Raw genomic sequence first — 17,923 nt, forward strand, 5'->3', positions numbered from 1 at the left:
TTTTTTCCCCCTAAGGTCCTGGGGCTTGGTGTCCCAGATGCATTTACTCTTGCTTCAGGCCTGGCTCTTAGATAAATAACAGGGGAATTCAACAGGTGTGGAGGAATATGGGCCCCCCATTATCACACTCATCTCCACTCAGGGCAAGGCCCCCCACTGACATGAAAATTCACATGCACCAGTCATGCCTCTCCAGGAAGCCAGCTGGATGTGTTCATAACCTCACGGTGACAAAACAGTAATTTTCCTTTTTTTTTTTTTTTGCGGATGTAATTAATTTTATTTTTCTTTCACATGTTTATTATTAACATATAATGTATTATTAGCCCCAGGGGTACAGGTCTGTGAATCACCGGGTTTACACACTTCACAGCACTCACCGTAGCACATACCTTCCCCAATGTCCCAAAAAACGGTAATTTTCAACAAGCCTGTCTTGCCCTATATGTTTCCTCTCACTTAACTTTGCCCCAGCTCGCAGGGACTGGAAGGTGGCCCGTGACCTCTGACCTCTGTGAACTCTGACCTCAGCCACTTTGGGGCAAGACTTTGCTCCGAGTCCTGCTAGCTGAGCACCCCTTAACGAGTCACGCCTTCCTGCTCCTCCACCCAGAAAGTAATGGCACTATCGACCTTTTACTGCTGTTTGAACTTTCACCTTATTCGTGACTGAATCTATCAATGAACAACCTACAGATTCCCTATATTCCTTTCAGTCTCCCAGATTGCTCTCCATATAGCTGAACTGTAGCAGACTTCAAGGAGGGATAAGTTAACGGCGTCGGGGTGGAGAGTTGGAAGTCACCAATTACAAAGGATTTAGACAGGTGTCAAAGGTCACAGTTGAGGTCAAGCTGAAGACAACCGTAGTTGTCTTCCTAATAAAGTTCAAACTACCAGAAGTTAGGGGTCATGTATTTCCTCTTTGTATCATTTTTAACACTTGGTGAAAACATGGGTTTGTAGCAACGGAGTAAGTATTTTCTCAGCTTCGGAGGGACTATAAAATAAAGGCACCTTGATCTGATAGCTGTATATTTATAAGTACACAGTAATTTTACGGAGTCTGTTGCCCTGGGATTTGTTTTGTAGTATTGGTTGCTATCTTTAAAAGATAGGTGATGAAGTAGAAAAAAGTCAAATGATTGACAATGTAATGGGAAGAATGCGGGTCTGGGTGGCGCAGAAGGTTAAGCGGCTGCCTTCAGCTCAGGTCATGATCTCAGGGTCCTGGGATAGAGCCCCGTATTGATCAGGGCTCCTTGCTCAGCAGGGAGCCTGCTTCTTCCTCTGCCTGCTGCTCCCCATGCTTGTGCTCACTCTCACTCTCTCTCTGACAAATAAATAAATTAAATAAGTAAAGCTTGGGAACACCTCCACTGCTGTGACTGCACAAAGCATATGACTCTTGAGTAAGTTGTGAGGTGAGAATATCAGACTCTTCAGGCAAGTGGGAAAGTTGTATGCTCTTCAAAAGGGGCTACTCTACCTCTGAACCAAATAACATACTGTATGTTAATTAACTGATTTTAAATTAAAAAGGCAGGAGGGGAGGGGGGCTACAGATTCAAAAAGGCTAAGCAGAGACAACCAGCTCAGAGTCACGGCTTTAACAAACAACAAGCACATGCCTTCCCATTTTGTGATTTAGGCCTCTAGAAAAGTGCAATAAAAGCAACTCTTGGATTTTACTCGACTATTTCCTCCCTGGTTTTCTGCAAACAAACAAAACGGGAAAGATCCCTATAACACACAGCCTTTTTGGCATGTAGTCTTCACTCCCAAGGTCAGGACCAGCCAGCAGCACACACAATCTGCTTATGCCACATCTGGGAACTGAAGGCTGGTATTAGTTCCCCTGCTCTCTCTGCTTTGGACTCAAGCAACCCTGTAAGGATATCCTGACCTCAGAAAAGAGAACCATCCATCCTCTGGTGCCCTCAGAGCTCATCGAAACATGCTATTACAGTGCCTGTGAAGTCCGGGTTGAAAGCGGTCAGCTGGGGCGGGGGGTAGTTAATTTGGGAGAGTTTGTCTCGTAGGGGCTTGGTATTTCAAAGCCACTCTCCTGTCCTCTGGAGAGGTATTTCAAAGCCACTCTCCTGTCCCACAGAGAGTCCTGGACTCGCCATGTTCTTGTGTCGGAGGAGGTCTTGGGGTCAAGACCACATGATGTCCTTGGGCGGTCCATCTCCTGCCACATTAGAAATATACATTCAGTAAGGTATTTCATTCCAAGGCATTTATGGCCGCCATATGCCGCCATATGCCAGATCAAGCTACCAAGTGCTGAGTAACATAACTGGCCAAGGGTTAAGTAAGACCTGAAAGTGGTCCCCACTGAGTTGTTTTTGTACAACGACACACTCAGAAATCCAAATGTTTAGTAAAGACGGATGTTACACCACTGGTCTGCGGTTCAAGGCTTGGCCCATGAATCATGTTTGTTTATTACTTGTGTAACACGATCTTAAAACTGAAGTTTCCACCAGGCAACAAGGCATAATAGAGGTACAATTCCAGAAGAAGGTGCCAAACCATGTTATGAAGATTTTCGAAGTGGATGGCCTCGAGAATCTACAGGGCCTTCTTGGGCTTCTCAACTCCATCAAAGATAGATGCGAGAGGGAGTCTGGGTGGCTCAGTCGGATATGCCTCTGCCTTCAGCTCAGGTCATGATCCCAGGGTCCTGGGATCAAGCCCTCCATTGGGCTCCTTGCTCGGCAGGGAGTCTGCTTCTCCCTCTGCCTCTGCCCCTCTCCCCTCTGTTTATGCATGCTCACTCTCAAATAAATAAATAAATATAATCATTTTTTTAAAAGATATAAGGAAAGAAGTTCAGGGAATGGAGACAAGAGATGGGAAGAGAGATTTCTGTGGCATAGTTACCCAAGCGCTCTTGATCTCAGGGTGCTAGGAGGAGGGCAGTCCCTAACCAGGAGGAACTAGAAGGGGAGACGTTCTCTCAGAGAGTAGAGGGTGTTTCCTGAGGCTGAGAGACTTGGAGGCTGGTACCCAGCATCCTGGTGGGAAAGCCAAAATGGACACTGGTCCGAGTCTAACTCCTACCAGGAGGGACTCTGAAAGGCAGGAGGACTGATTGCTTTGAAGGCAGAACCAGAAGAAGAGGGCTACTGTCTTGAGACCCATGTCAACCCCAGGTCAGGGATATATGCATGCATGTATGTGTGTATATATATATTTATTTCTTGGGAGAGTTATGTGCCCTGAGACATGGAGTGAGCCAGTACAGGGCCTTGGGTTCTGTCCAACAGGGCCACCAACAGGAAGCTGGAGAGGCACCCCTGCACATCCCGGGGTGGCACTGAGGAAGGATTCATGAATGACCATAAGAACAAACAGAGGAAGCAGCCTTCAGGGTCAAGAAAACTGTAGAAGAAAGAGGAAAAGTGAGAAAACAACATTTGAGGGGAAAATGTATGTGCAAAGCCAGAGTCAGACCAAATGGCGAGGTAAGACCTGCTCTATGGGTCACCTCTCCCCGTCTCCCCTAGTCCCACAGGACCTGCTGGGTCTCAGGACCAGCAACTCTCAGGATGGAAGAAGGGGCCATGAGAACCATGAGGTGGAGAAATGGAAACATCACTGCCCCCTACCTCACTGCAGGCTTCTAACCCAAAGCCCCCAGCCCCGGCTTGGGGAAGTACGCACGGAGTGAGAGAAAGGGAGATTCCCCAGCAAATGAAGTTTAAGGCTTCTAGTATGACCCAGGACTGAATTCTCTAATTTTTGCATCTGGACAGTGTTTGTGACTTCATGTACGTAGGTCATCTGTCACCGAAGAATGAGCAGTAAATTATGGGCTGTTAGAGTATTTAGGCAGGAGCAGGAAAGAAGATCTCAGAGACTAAATCGTAAAGGACAGAGATAAACGCAGTTGCACTTTTACTGAGCCGTGAGGTGTGCTTTCTCGATAGACTGGCTACACTGGTTTGCAAAACATACAGGATCTGAATCTTGGATGAGCAAAATCATCCCCTAGAGAAGACAGCTCGGCCCCATGAAGCATGTGTGTTCAACGTCTCTATAGGATAATGAAATGACCTCTTTTCTCTGTGACACCAACGACATCATGTGCTTGGCTCTGGAGTTCGCTGCTTGTTTTGATACTTCTAAATTCTTTCCTAATATTGCTCAAATTTCTCCCTTGTGTGTCATACCCTGAGGAAGGTGCCAGATTTCCTAGCATAAATAGCAACTGGAAGGAAAACTTTTTCAATTCTCCGTTCGCTCTTTCTACACCTGCACACACCGATTCATGCCGATCCTCCTGTTCTCCCCTTCATTTGTCCCTGATCAAAGACCCAAATTTTCTCCAGCCATTTCACACCAGTGAGCCCACCCTCCTCCCCTGAGGATCCTAGTCTCGTTTCTCTCAATACCTCCCTATTCTGTCTAATATTTTATTAAAGACATGGCAGGGTCAGAAAAGCAAGATGTATTTCCTAACGGACACTGTGAACGAGAATGGAATTATACATTCTTCCACCGAATTTCAAAAGTGAAAGAAAACTTGGGAAAGTCCCACCATCTTACTTTATAGATGTGAAAGCTGGTACGCTGGGAACTTACACAACTGGGGAGACAATGAGTTAAGTAGCAGGGGTAATACCAGAACCAGGGCTCTGGGTCCCCAGCCTATGGTCCTTCCCAGCTCCCTTTCCTGGGGCCCTTTTTCATGCTTTTTAGAACATAATGTAATAAAAACTACAAGCCAACTAAGAGATTGTGAAGGAGACTGAGGATTAACTTTATGGTTAATAACATTACCAAATCTAGAGATGATCAGACTTCTGTTTTCCACCCCGATGGAGGAACATAGGCTAGAATTAGCCCTCTGTTGAACTCAACTACAAACTCTTATAAAATATATAGAACCACTGTTCTCAGACACGGTAACAGAAAGCACAGGACTGTGATTCCCAAGAGAAGAGAAACTAATGAAGTAAACTCTACAATGACCTTGTCTACCCATAAGCAATTTCTCAAATGCAGCACAGGGACAGGGAACAGAAACTGAGTTTAGGGATCTCACCAAGAGGAGGAGACTATGACTGATGCCCGGAGAGATCTAGATAGCTAAAATCTGCAGGGCAAAAATCTGCACAGAATCCGCTCCTCCTCCCCGTCCCCATTGCTGAGTCTTTGGTGAAATATTAATCTGTACTTTAGGAGGTCAAGTAAAGAAATGCTGTTGGGGGAAAGAACAGATACCACAGAGAGGGAAAACCAAACAATTCCTAGAGCTCACACAGTGCTTGGAGTTGTTCAAATTTCCACAAGCTGGAGTACAGAAATCTCCAGAATGATTGGATTTTTCAACAGAGACCAGGAAGGTAATGCCTAAGCAATGAATTAAAGTAGGTCTAGAGTAAAGACGACTTTTGATTCACTCTCAGAGGACTTAAAAACAAGCCATGGGAGATCAGGCAAGGATTGAGAAGGTCACCATAAAACTTATGTACCTATCTAGAAAAGACAGCATTCATTAAAGCAACATAACAAAATATTGCATTCAGCAACATAAACTTTGAAATGTCAGGCACTCACTAAAAAATGAGAAAATGCCCAAATATTTGGAAACTAGGCAGCACGAGTTGTAAATAACCCTTGAGTCAAAGAAGAAGTCAAAAGGGAAAATATAAATATGTTGAACTGAACAAAAATCTTAAAAACATGAAATTATTTGTGGCATGCCACTAATTCAGTAGTTAGTGGAAAATTTATACCCCTAAACACCTATGTTAGAGAAGAAAAATAGCTTAAATCAATTACCTCACACCCATCTGAAGAAAAGAGAAAAAGAAAAAGGGGTGGCTCAGTCAGTTGAGAATGTGGCTCTTGATTTTGGCTCAGGTCATGATCTCAGGGTTGTGAGACTGAACCCTGCATGGTGCTCTGCGCTCAGTGGAGACTCAGCTTGTGAATTCTCTCCCTCCTTCTCCCTCTGTCCCTCCCTCCCTCCCTCTCTCGCTCTCTAAAATAAATAATAAATCTTAAAAAAAGAAAATAGAAAAAGAAAAGGGAGCCCAAAATAAGAAGAAGAAAGGAAATAATAAAGAATACTATGTAAATCACTGGAATGAAAAACGATAGAGAAAATCACTGAAACTAAAAATTGATTCTACAAAAAGATTAATAAATTATATAAATCTCAAGGCACACTTATCAAACTTATTGTCTATCAGAAGTAGAAGAGACCTTGGAGAACCCCACCCTTTTAACTTTCAACAAGCTGAGGACCCTGGAGTATAAGTCACTGTTTAGACAATAAGTAAGTGCCAGAGGTGATATCAGAACCAGGACTTAAGCTCCCATAAGAGAGAAGACACAAATGACCAATGTCAGGAATGAGAGAGGTGACATCACTACAAATTCTACAGATATTAAAATAATAATAAAGGAATGGTTTAGAAACATTAATTATACTTAAATTTGACAACTTTGACTAAATGGGCAAATTTCTTGCACAACCCAAACTCCTAAAGCTTACGCATAAAGAAATAGATAAGTAAAATAGCCTTTTATTCATTAAAGAGGTTTAATTTGTAGTTAAAAACCATCCCCCCAAAACTTTCAGGTCCACGTGGCTTCATTAGTGAAAGTTAATCAAGAATTTAAGAAAAAGTTTATACCAATTCCATATAAATTCTTCCAAAAAATTAAAGAAGAAAAACTTCTAAATTATTTGAAGCCAGTGTTATTCTGATACCAAAGATACCAAGACACTGATACCAAGACAAAGGGAAAGAAAACTCATGAATGTGGAGACAAAAGTTAAAAACAAAATTTTAGTAAATCAAATGCAACAAAACATAAAGGGATAATATATCAAGGCCAAGTGGGATTTATCTTTCAAATACAGTATTAATTTATCATTAGAAAAATCAATCAATGTAATTTACCATATTAACAGACTAAAAAAGAAAAACCATATGATCATCTCAAAGATGCAAAAAAAAGCATTTGGCAAAATCCAGCATCCAATCTGATAAAAATTCTCAGAAAATTAAAAACCAGAAGGGAACTTCCTTAATTTGTTATAGGGCATCTACAACAGGGAGGATGAGGAGGAAGGGGAAGACAAAGAGGAGTAAAAAGAGGGGAGGAAGAGGAGGAAGAAGAAGAAGGAAAAAATAATAATAGTGTAAGAATGAATGCTTTCACCTTAAGAAAAGGAACAAAACAAGGGTATCTGCAACTAAGCACTTTTATCCAACACTGCAATAGACACTCTAGGCATGGAAGTAAGGCAAGGAAAAGCAACAAAAGGCACCTAAAGTAACAAAGATGTAAAACTGTCTTTATTTGAGATGATTTTTCTATATAACTACTTATATAGAAAAACTATGGAATTGTCAATTTAGTTAAGCTGTATTCATAGATTGGCACAACTTAGGGAAGAAAGGCAGGAAAGGAGTTGAAGACAGAAATAGGAACAAAGAACAATAGCAATAAGCAGAAAACAATAGTACACATGATAAATTTTAATTCAACTATATTCAACTATGATATTAGAAATGAAAGAGGAGTCATCAGTGCAGATCCCATGGACATTAAAAAGATAATAAGTACTATGAACTACTCTATGCTTACACATTTGATCTTCTAGATAAAATGGACCAATTCCTTAAAATACATAATGTGCCAAATAAAAAAATGCAGAGAAATGATTCCTAACACATTCTGTGTGGACAGCACTACCCCAATACCAAAACCAGACAAAACATTACAAAAAATATATAAAACTATTGACCACTATCTCTTATGACCACAGATACAAAACTTGTTAAAATATTAGCAAACCAAATGCAACAATGTATAAAAAGAGTTATAAACCACAAGCAAGTGGGACTTACCTCAGGTATACAAGACTGGTTCAACACATGAAAATTAATAATGTAATCCATCACATTAACAGACTACATAAGAAAAATCACACAATCTTATCAATAGATGCAGAAAAAGCATTTTCTATCATTCATGATAAAGACTCTCAGTAAAATGGGAATAGAGGGGAGCATCCTCACCCTGATAAAGACTATGAAAAGTCTACAGCTAACTTCATACGTAATAGTGAGAACTGAAATCTTTCCACTAAGGTCAGGTATAAGCAAGGATGTCCCCTCTCACCACTCCTCTTCAACATTGTGCTGAACACCTTACTAATGCAATAAGTCAAGACAACCAAATAAAAGATGTATAGATTGCAAAGAAAGAAACACTTTTTAGTCACAGATGACATGATAGTCTATGCAGAAAATTCAAAAGAATAGACCAAAAAACTCCTACAACTAATAAGAAATTACAGCAGTTTACACCATACAAGACTAAGATACAAAAGCTGATTGCTAGGGCACCTGGGTGTCTGGATAAAAGTCAGATTATCAAGATGTCAGTTCTTCCCAACTTGGTCTGTAAATGAAATGCAATCCCAATAAAAATCCCAGCAAGTTAAGTTTGTGGAGATCAACAAACCAATTCTAAAGTTTATATGGGGAGACAAAACACGCAGAACAGCCAACACGATATTGAAGGAGAAGAACAAACTTGGAAGATTGACACTATCTGCCTTCAAGACTTACTATAAAGCTATGGTAATCAAGAGAGTGTGATATTGGTCAAAGAATAAACAAATAGATCAATGGAACAGAATAGAGAACTCAGAAAGAGACCCATACAGATACAGCCAACTGATCTTTGACAAAGGAGCAAAGGCAATACAAGGAGTAATGATAGTCTCTTCAACAAATATTGCTGGAACTACTAGACATCCATGTGCAAAAAAATTGAATCTAGACACAAACCTTACACCCCTCACAAAAATTAATTCATAATGGGTCAAATTAACTTACAATGGGTCACTTTAAAATGTAAAATTCAATAACATAAAACTCCTACTAGAAACATAAGAGAAAACCTAAATGACCTTGAGTATGGGTAAGTCTTTTTAGATACTACACCAAAGACATGACCCATGACAGAAATAACTGATAAAGTGGACTTCTTTAAAACTGAAATATTCTGCTCTGCAAAAAATAGTATAAAGAGAAAGAGAAGACAAGCCACAGACTAGGAAAAAAATATTTGCAAAAGACATATCAAATAAAGGATGGTTATCCAAACTATACAAAGAACTCTTAAAACTCAGCAATAAGAAAAAAAACAACTGAATTGAAAAATGGGCCAAAAACCTCAACAGACAACTCACCAAAGAAATTATACAGACGGCAAATGAACATATTAAAAAGTGCTCCACATCACAGATCACCAGCGAAATGCAAATTAAAACCACAATGAGATAAAACTGAACACCTACTAGAATGGCCAAAATCCAGAACACTAACAACACCAAATGCTGTTGAGGATGTGGAGCAACAGGAACCCTCATATATTGTTGGTGGGAATGCAAAATGGTACAGACTCTTTGGAAGTCAGTTTTGTGGCTTCTTACAAAACAAAACATATTCTTACCATATGACTCAGCAATTATGCTCCTTGATATTTACCTAAAGAAGCTAAAATTTCAGGTCTGCACAAAAACCTACATAAAGAGTTGAGAGCACCTTTTTCCATAATTGTCAACATTTGGAAGCAAACCAAGGTATTTTTCAGTAGGGAAATGGATAAGTAAACTATGGTACATCCAGACAATGGAATATTATTCAGTGTTGGAAAGGTATGAACTATCAAGACATGAAAAGACATGAAGGCATCTTATTTGTATATTACCAAGTTAAAGAAGCCAGGCCTGAAAAGGCTATGTACATATAGTATGATGCCAGATATAAGATTCTAGAAAAGGCAAAAACATGGGAACAAGAAGATCAACGATTGGAGCAAGGGATAAATAGGCAAATAACAGGATTTTTAGGTCAGTTAAAATACTCTGTATGATCTTATAATAATAGATATATGTCATTATACATCTGTCCAAACATATAGAATGTACAACATCAAAAGTGAGCCATAGGGTAAACCATGGACTTTGGGTGGTTATAGTGTATTGATATACTCATCTTTCATATTCATCTTTCATAAAATATTGATATATTTCATCTTTCATTGATATATTCATATTTCATTCATTCTGGTGAGTGATTTTGATAACGGGCAACGTGATGCATGTCCAGGTTCAGGGGTTAAATGGGAAGTCTCTGTACTACCCTTTAGTTTTGTTGTAAACCTAAAACTTCTCTACAACAGTCCTTTTAAGGAAACATTCCTAAACATGATATCAAAAGCATCGTCTATTTTAAAAATTGGTAAACTGGGGTGCCTGAGTGGCTCAGTGGGTTAAAGCCTCTGCCTTTGGCTCAGGTCATGATCCCAGGGTCCTGGGATCGAGTCCCACATTGGGCTCTCTGCTCCGCGGGGAGCCTGCTTCCTCCTCTCTCTGCCTTCCTCTCTGCCTACTTGTGATCTCTGTCTGTCAAATAAATAAATAAAATCTTTAAGTAAATAAATAAATAAATAAAAATAAAAACTGGTAAACTGGAAAAAAATAAAAATAAAAATTGATAAATTGGACCTCATTAAAATTAAAAAACTTTTGCCCCCTGAAAGACCTTAGCAAGAGCATGAAGAAACAAGCTACAAGCCAGGAAAACCAATTTGTAAACCACATGTCTCACAACAGACTCCGATCTAGAATATATAATGAACTCTCAGGACTCAACGGTAAAAACAGCTCAATTAGAAAATGGGGGGGCACCTGGGTGGCTCAGTGGGTTAAAGCCTCTGCCTTCAGCTCAGGTCATGATCCCAGGGTCCTGGGATCGAGCCCCACATCGGGCTCTCTGCTCAGCAGGGAGCCTGCTTCCTCCTCTCTCTCTGACTGCCTCTCTGCCTACTTGCACTATCTGTCAAATAGATAAATAAATAAAAATTAAAAAAAAAGAAAGAAAATGGGGGGGGTGCCTGGGTGGCTCAGTGGGTTAAAGCCTCTGCCTTCTGCTCAGGTCATGATCCTAGGGTCCTGGGATCAAGCCCCACATCAGGCTCTCTGCTCAGCAGGGAGCCTGCTTCCTCCTCTCTCTCTCTGCCTACCACTAATCTCTGTCTGTCAAATTAATTAATTAATTAATTAATTTTTAAAAAAAAGAAAAGAAAATGGACAAAAGCCATGAGGAGGAGACATTTCATCAAAGGCGATATGTGGATGCCAAAAAAGCCTGAGAAGGTGCTGAGTGTGATTAGCCATTAGGAAAATGCAAATTAGGTGCGGGTAAGAGATAGTATGTCTGACTAAGGATGAGAAAAATGCAAATTAAGACCACAATGAGATATCATTATATGTGCGTCATAACAGCTAGAATAAAAAACAGTGGTAAAAACAAATGGTGGTTAAGATGCAGCAAAACTACCATTGACACATTGTTGGTGGGAATGAAAAATAGTACAGACACTTTGGGAAACACGTTAGCATTTTCTTAAAAACTGAACATGAAACAACCATGTGACCTACCAATTATACTCCTTTCCTGGGCATTTATTCCAGAAAAATAAAAACTCATGTTCAACTAAAACCTTACACAATTGCTCCTGGAACCTTTATTTGTAGTAGACAAAAACTGGAAACAACTGAATGTTCCCATTCAACAGCAACAGCCCACTCCCCCAGCTCCTAGCCACCAACATTCTACTTTCTATTTCTGAATTTAACCGCTCTAAATAGAGTTAAATAATGTCCTCAAAGTTCATCTACGTTGCAGTATGTGTCAGAATGTCCTTCCTTTTTTTTTTTTTTTTTTTTTTTTTAAGTAGGCTCCATGCCCAGCATGAAGCCCAACACAGGGCTTGAACTCAACACCCTGAGATGGAGACCTGAGCTGAGATCAAGAGCCAGCCACTTAACTCTCTGAGCCACCCATGTGCCCCAGAACGTCCTTCCTTTTTAAGGCTGAGTAATATTCCCGCGTATATATAAGCCACCTTTTATTTGCCCATTTGTCCCCACCGATGACCATGTGTTCCGTCCACCTTGTGGCTATTCTGACTATGGACATGAGTGTATCATCTGGAAGTTTTGAGGGTGTGCCCCCGGAACTCTCTGATAAACTCCCCTGGGGATTCTAATATACATTCAAGGTTTGTGAACCACAACTTGAATTCAGGATTTCCCCAAGGATAGATGAAGAAGGATTTCGGGTAGCTCTCAGACACACTATTATAGAGAGCTGACTCACATATGAGAAAGTCAGTCTTTTTCACATTTTATGAATCTTTCTGGTAAGGTCAAGAGAAAAATCTTGGTTTGATGTTATTTATCTTGAACACTGGATTCTAATTTCTCCTTTTAACAAAGCGAGAGCAGCCCTCAGATGTGGAGCTCCAGATCCTTCAGCAGATAATTGCTAACACGTGAACTTAATAACATCGTTTTTTCATCGTATTAATGACTCTACAGCACCACGACTATAAGTTCTATATGATAGAGTTGCTTTTTAATAGATCTACTTAATATTTTTGTTTAAATTGAGTGATATTTTTTAACAAGAGAATATGGCCAGAGGTATGTGAATATGGCAAAACCCGGAAGAGTGATGTGCCAGAAAGTGAAGTCCGGGAAATACTGCTTTTAGGAACATCAGCATTTGGATTTTTCTCTCAACTTCCTGCACATAGAACAAGAGAGGCAGACCCACAGAGAAGCACACATCTAAGGCATCCAATAGATGTCTCCTCTGTGGCAGAAATGGGATGGCACCTGCCAGAGAGGGAAAGGCAGAGAACATTCGGGAAGCATCCCAGCAATCTCTCAAGCCAGAAAATTGGGGACCTAAGCCTTAGAAGAGTGAGAGCGCAACGCTCTTCGAATATGCTGGAATGATTTTCTTTTTTTTTTTTTTTTTTTTTTTCTTAATGTTGAGTAAAATTTTCTAAGAACTGCAGCCTGTCCAGACTGTGATAAGGGGTCACCAACGAAGAGAAGTAAACATGTTCGGCAATCAGCTCAGAGACATGGAGGGCCTGACTCAAGTCACACAGCTCAAACTCAGGCCTGGTGGGCTTCCAAAATCGGCTTCACCACACTGATCCTGTCGTCCAAGTTCTTTGTGACCTTGGCTTCAAACTCAACTGGAGGTTTCTTTCCCTCGTGGTTTCCAAGGCAGAGAGGCAGAAAAGCAATTTCCAAGCATCAGCTCCTCTAAGATGCGGCGAGTCTGGAACTCTGCAGTGGTCTATGAACATCTGGGGGACCTTATTCGGATTTCTGCTTGTTTGAATTTTAATGTTCTCAAAATATGGTTTCTAGTTACCACTAGTGCTGGCAACACAATAGAAAAATGGAAAGGGAATTTCATTTCCCATATTTGTGAGGGCAGGCTCTCCAGGCCATGGACCTCATTAAGAAGAGATGGTTTAGCAAACGATTTACTGACTCGACAGCAGAAAATACTGTCCCATGTGAGGGCAGGGTCCTTTTTCCCCCTCTGAAAAATCCTGCACTCTGAACCACCCGCACAGTAATTACAAAAGGTTTCCTGTGCCCTTAAATCTGGTAACACAACATCCTAATGAGAAAATTTCCAAAACTATTTTTCAAGCCTGGATGCATGTTCGAAAGAAAAAGAAAAAAAAGCATACAGTCCTTAAAAACAAAAGTTACAGATTACACACCCAGCTGAGGGAGCTTATTAAACTTCCCTTCAAAGCCCTGCCATTTTCAAAAATAATGCAGGAGATGATTTTGGTGTGGGGGGGGGGGGGCACTGAGTAGGTTCCTTTCCCTCCAGGAACATCTGAGAACATTTTCTCTAATAATAAAAAGGGAGAGTACATGCACTTGTGTAAACCGCAAATGGTCCACCAGTGCGTGAGCGAAGAAGAGCGCCAGTGTGAAGAAAGATCCTTTCCAGTATCTTCCACACACACATGGTTTCCCCGGCGCCCGCCTGGGGTCAGTAACGTGGTCCAGGGCGTGGAAAGAGGCAGTTCTTGAGATGGAAACGTTCCGTGTGGAAAGTATTATCCCAGATGAGCGTAAAGAGAATACATGCATGCTACGTGAGCTTGCAAACTCGGGGAGGTCTTGTCTCCGCTATTATTACTATTACTACCATTACTACTGCTACTCCTACTGCTATTATTTTCTTCTTCCCGGGGAAGGAATCCCGAAAGCGCCAGCTTCCCCATCCTCTGCAGAGATGTTCAGAAAGCTTGGCAGGGGTGGGGGAAGCTGCGGCACACGCACAATATATGACTCGCTCCCTAGGCAGAGGATGCGAGGGGATGAATTGAAGAGGAGTCTTAAGTTTTGGAGAACCTCAGCAAAAAAAAAAAAGGGGGGGGGGATGAGAATAGCACCGACGTGAGGGTATTTGTCGCAAGAGCAGCAGCTCCAGAGCGCGCGGAAGAAGAAGAGAGCAGGGAGCTGAGCGCGGAGGCCCGCTGGGGAAGGGAAACTCGGGGCGCAAGGGCGCGACAGCCCCAAGCTTCTCCAAGGTTAAATGCCCAGACACCACCCGGCGATCTGCTTAAAACACAGATTCCGATCCTTTGGTCGAGGGTGGGGAATTTGTAGTCTCGAACAAGCTCCCAGATTGACAGCTCCTGCCGGCCCAGGAGCAAGGGATTTGCTCACGCGGCGAAGCCCTTCTGGGTTAGAGCAAAGGTGGGGAGCAGGGGCTTTCTGAAGACGACGGTAAACGTCTCGGGGAGCAGCGACCTTAGAAGGGCAACGACAGAAACGAAGTGGATGCTGGACGGGCCGGGGATGGTGCTTCGTTCGAAAGAGCCAGGGGAAGGACCGCAGTCTGGTAACCGCTGTTACAAGCAGGGTTTCTGAAGGGAAGGGGAGCAAGGAGGGCTCTACAAGAAAGCAGCGCGAGCGATGGGGTTTGGGGGGAGGGGCAGAAGACGCGCACCTGGACGCAGGCAGGCGGCTGGACTCTCGGCGGGAGCCCGGGGACGCGGGAGCGGAGGGGACGCGGGCCGGCCTGCGCTTACCTGCGCTCCCCCTGGTCTGTGTAGACGCTGAAGAAGAGCCCCTCCCTGAGGTCCTGGTACACCAGGCCGGAGAAGCTGAGCTGCAGCTCATACCGCCCCCCGGGCTGCAGCGGGCCGCCCAGCTCCAGCACCATATACTGCATGTCGAACGCGAACCACACGTCGTCCACCGGCACGCGGCCCACCGTGCCGTCTCCGGCGTCGGAGGCGAGAGGACCCCGCACCTCGGCGCTCTCGCAGTCCAGGAAGAGGCTGTGCAGCAGCAGCCGCCTGGTGGCCGCGGTGCAGCGCACCGTGATGTTCACGCGGCCCGTGAAGGTCAACGTCGGAGCCCAGGACTCTTGGGGCCGCAGCCGGGGCCACAGCTCCAGCTCGTAGTGCAGGGGCACGAGCCAGGGCGGCAGGCGCAGCTGGTCCCAGGGTCCTGGGGGGCGCCCGTGGCCCGTGGTGGCGGTCACCACCGGCTCCCGAGTGGGGCGGGTGCGCCCGGGGGGCAGCGGCTCTTCTGGCGTGCCGGGAGGGGAGGGCGCGGTGTCCGGGCCGGCGCGGTGGGGAAGATCCGACGGCGGCACGCGGGCGCAGCGGCCGTACAGGGCGGCGAGCGCGGCCAGCGCCAGCAGGAACGCGGCCGCCAGCCCGGCCAGCAGCAGGGCTACCGCGCGGCTCACGTAGAAGCCGGAGCTGGAAGGGGGCCCCATGCTTGGACCCAGGGCGAGGGCTAGGCGAGAGCCGGAAGACGGCGGCGGCACCAACCTTGCTCCGGGTGCTCAGTGATGGGACCCCTGCTCTTCCTCTCTGTAACGTCCCTCCTCCAATTCGTCGTCCTCCTCCTCCCCGAGAAACTTGGGAGACGCGAGCGAGCGGTTGGGACCAGGGCTTCCCCCTCCCAGCTAATCAGATCCAGGTCCCTGCCTACCCACCCCCGCCCCGCCAGAGCCTGAGGAAAGAGGCGGATCCCGCGCACCGAAGCGCGCGCCTCTTTGGGTCGGAAGGGAAAGCCCAAGTGGATGAGGCTTCCAGAGTCGACGCCGGAAGGGGACGGTCGGAGCAAACTCGAATTTGGGACACCTTGGACGAGGATGTTTGAATTCGTGAGATTTGCTGGATGCGCCCCTCGGTGCAGTTTCAAGGGTTGTCGGAAAAGACACGAGCGCATAGCACACCCCGCTTCTTGACTGCAGGATGGTATGCGAATAGCACACCTGTCGGCCGCTACTGGGGATGCGAGTGCTAGGGGGTGCGGTGCGGGGCTTAAGGATCTGGACTTTTGGAGACGCACTCTGAAATGACCCTGGGTAGGTGGGGGGCTTCCTCTCTATCAGAATTCCCTAAGGCAGCTAAATTCGCCACCTAAATAAGCTCGGGAATCACGCAACCCAGGCAGCGAGTGCAACGATGGAAACCAGGAGTCCCGCCTCGTTTCGGTGCTTGGGACGTGGGGCTGCGGAAGTGGTCGACAGAAAGGCAGGGAGAGTTCCTCTGCAGCTCTTGGGTGGAGAGGGGACGTCTCTGGGAAAGGGATAGGACGGTTCTGCTTTCATGCAGCAGTCGTGCGGCCTCCGCCCAGAAACTGCCGGGCCAGGAGTCCCAGGCGATGCCCTAGTCGGTGAGATCTTTGGCATGCCGGGCATGTGTGTGCTATTTAATGGGTGCTCCCGGGGTAGTTCTCCGGCCTCTGCGCCCAGCCCCGAGTTTGCACGCGCGCACTCGCCTGCATTGGGAATGGGGTTGCAAGTATTCAGCGGGCGCTGGGGAAGAGGAGAGAGTGGTTAAATATTCACCTGCCGGCCGAAGACTTCCTTGAGCGTGTATCCCATCTTCCAGAACGAAGATAATTTTTCCATCTCGGCCAGGAAATGGTCTTGGCTTTCCTGATTTGAACTGTAGGTCCCATCCAATAAGGAGATCTTTCCACCTGAGTCCAGAGACGGGTAAACCAAGGGGATTCTCCCGGGAAATGTGAGCCACCCTGCTCCTCCAGCTGAAATTAATTACGTTAAAAACAAACCTCCAGCCAAGCTCACGCATTCACTGTGCTGTAACTGGCGGACCAGTGTCCTGATTACAGGTTTGATTGGCTTTCTTCAGAAAAGGAACGATCGTGTTTAAAAATAATTATGGCCACCTGCATCCCTCCCAAAAGATCCTAGGTAGAGCTGAGGGAGAAAAAGCTCCTTCTGTTTCTCCTACTGCAAGTCAGGCTGCCACAACTATGAGCTACTGAGCTATATAGCAGGGGCCTCTGAGTGTAGGTTATTGTGAGATGGGGATTGCCACAGATGCAGAGCTAATGAATTATCGTCTTTGCCTCCCAGTGGTCCATTTCTGGAAGGATTCCAGACTCCCAAGGAAAGGTTAAAGAAAGAAAAAGAGTCCCTAACAGAGTGACTTGAAGTTCATATTAGAGGGGCCTCTCCCCTTGATTTTGCCTAAGAAACTCTACAGAGGTGTATAAGCAGACAGAGTTGTTAAATTCTATTTGCCTAATATCATTAGACAAGTAGAAATTGGCTACCACACAAAAAGGTGCAAAGTAATAAAATGACATCCAATGGCTCTCAATTTAAGTATCTTATTTAAAGGGAAAATATTTGATAAATCGTTAAACCACTCAGAAGTTGCTAAATAATACACTCACTGAATCATGCTTATGTTAATAATTTTTTAAAAGAACTGGAAAATACTATCATATGAAATTTTTGACATTTCGGTGAAAGACTAGTTCCAGGAAACAGATCAGTTGCCAGGAAAACATTCACTAAAAGTTTTTTTTTCTTTTTTAATTTCTTAATGAGATCTCAGAAATTCCCCCTTCCTATTTAGACCAGCTAGAACAGTGATTCTCAGCAGGAAGTGCTTTGGGCTGCTCCCCTCCCCTGGACATTGGCCAATGCATGGAGTCTTTTAGTTGGTGGTTCTGTGGGGTGGGGGTGAGGCTTTGCTACTCATA

General features: G+C 44.3%; 1 protein-coding gene across 1 annotated transcript in view; it reads right to left on the reverse strand.

Annotated features, from left to right (window-relative positions):
* Positions 1 to 17,058, reverse strand: part of LVRN (laeverin) — a 72,821-nt gene extending 55,763 nt beyond the window's left edge. The window contains exon 1 of the mRNA XM_059416706.1: positions 14,974 to 17,058. Coding sequence (XP_059272689.1) covers positions 14,974 to 15,671 — 698 coding nt within the window. The 5' untranslated portion in view covers positions 15,672 to 17,058. The remainder of the gene's footprint in view (positions 1 to 14,973) is intronic.
* Between the last annotated feature and the right edge of the window lie 865 nt (positions 17,059 to 17,923).

The sequence above is a fragment of the Mustela nigripes genome, chromosome 12 (genome assembly GCF_022355385.1).
Source record: "Mustela nigripes isolate SB6536 chromosome 12, MUSNIG.SB6536, whole genome shotgun sequence".
Taxonomy (NCBI): domain Eukaryota; kingdom Metazoa; phylum Chordata; class Mammalia; order Carnivora; family Mustelidae; genus Mustela; species Mustela nigripes.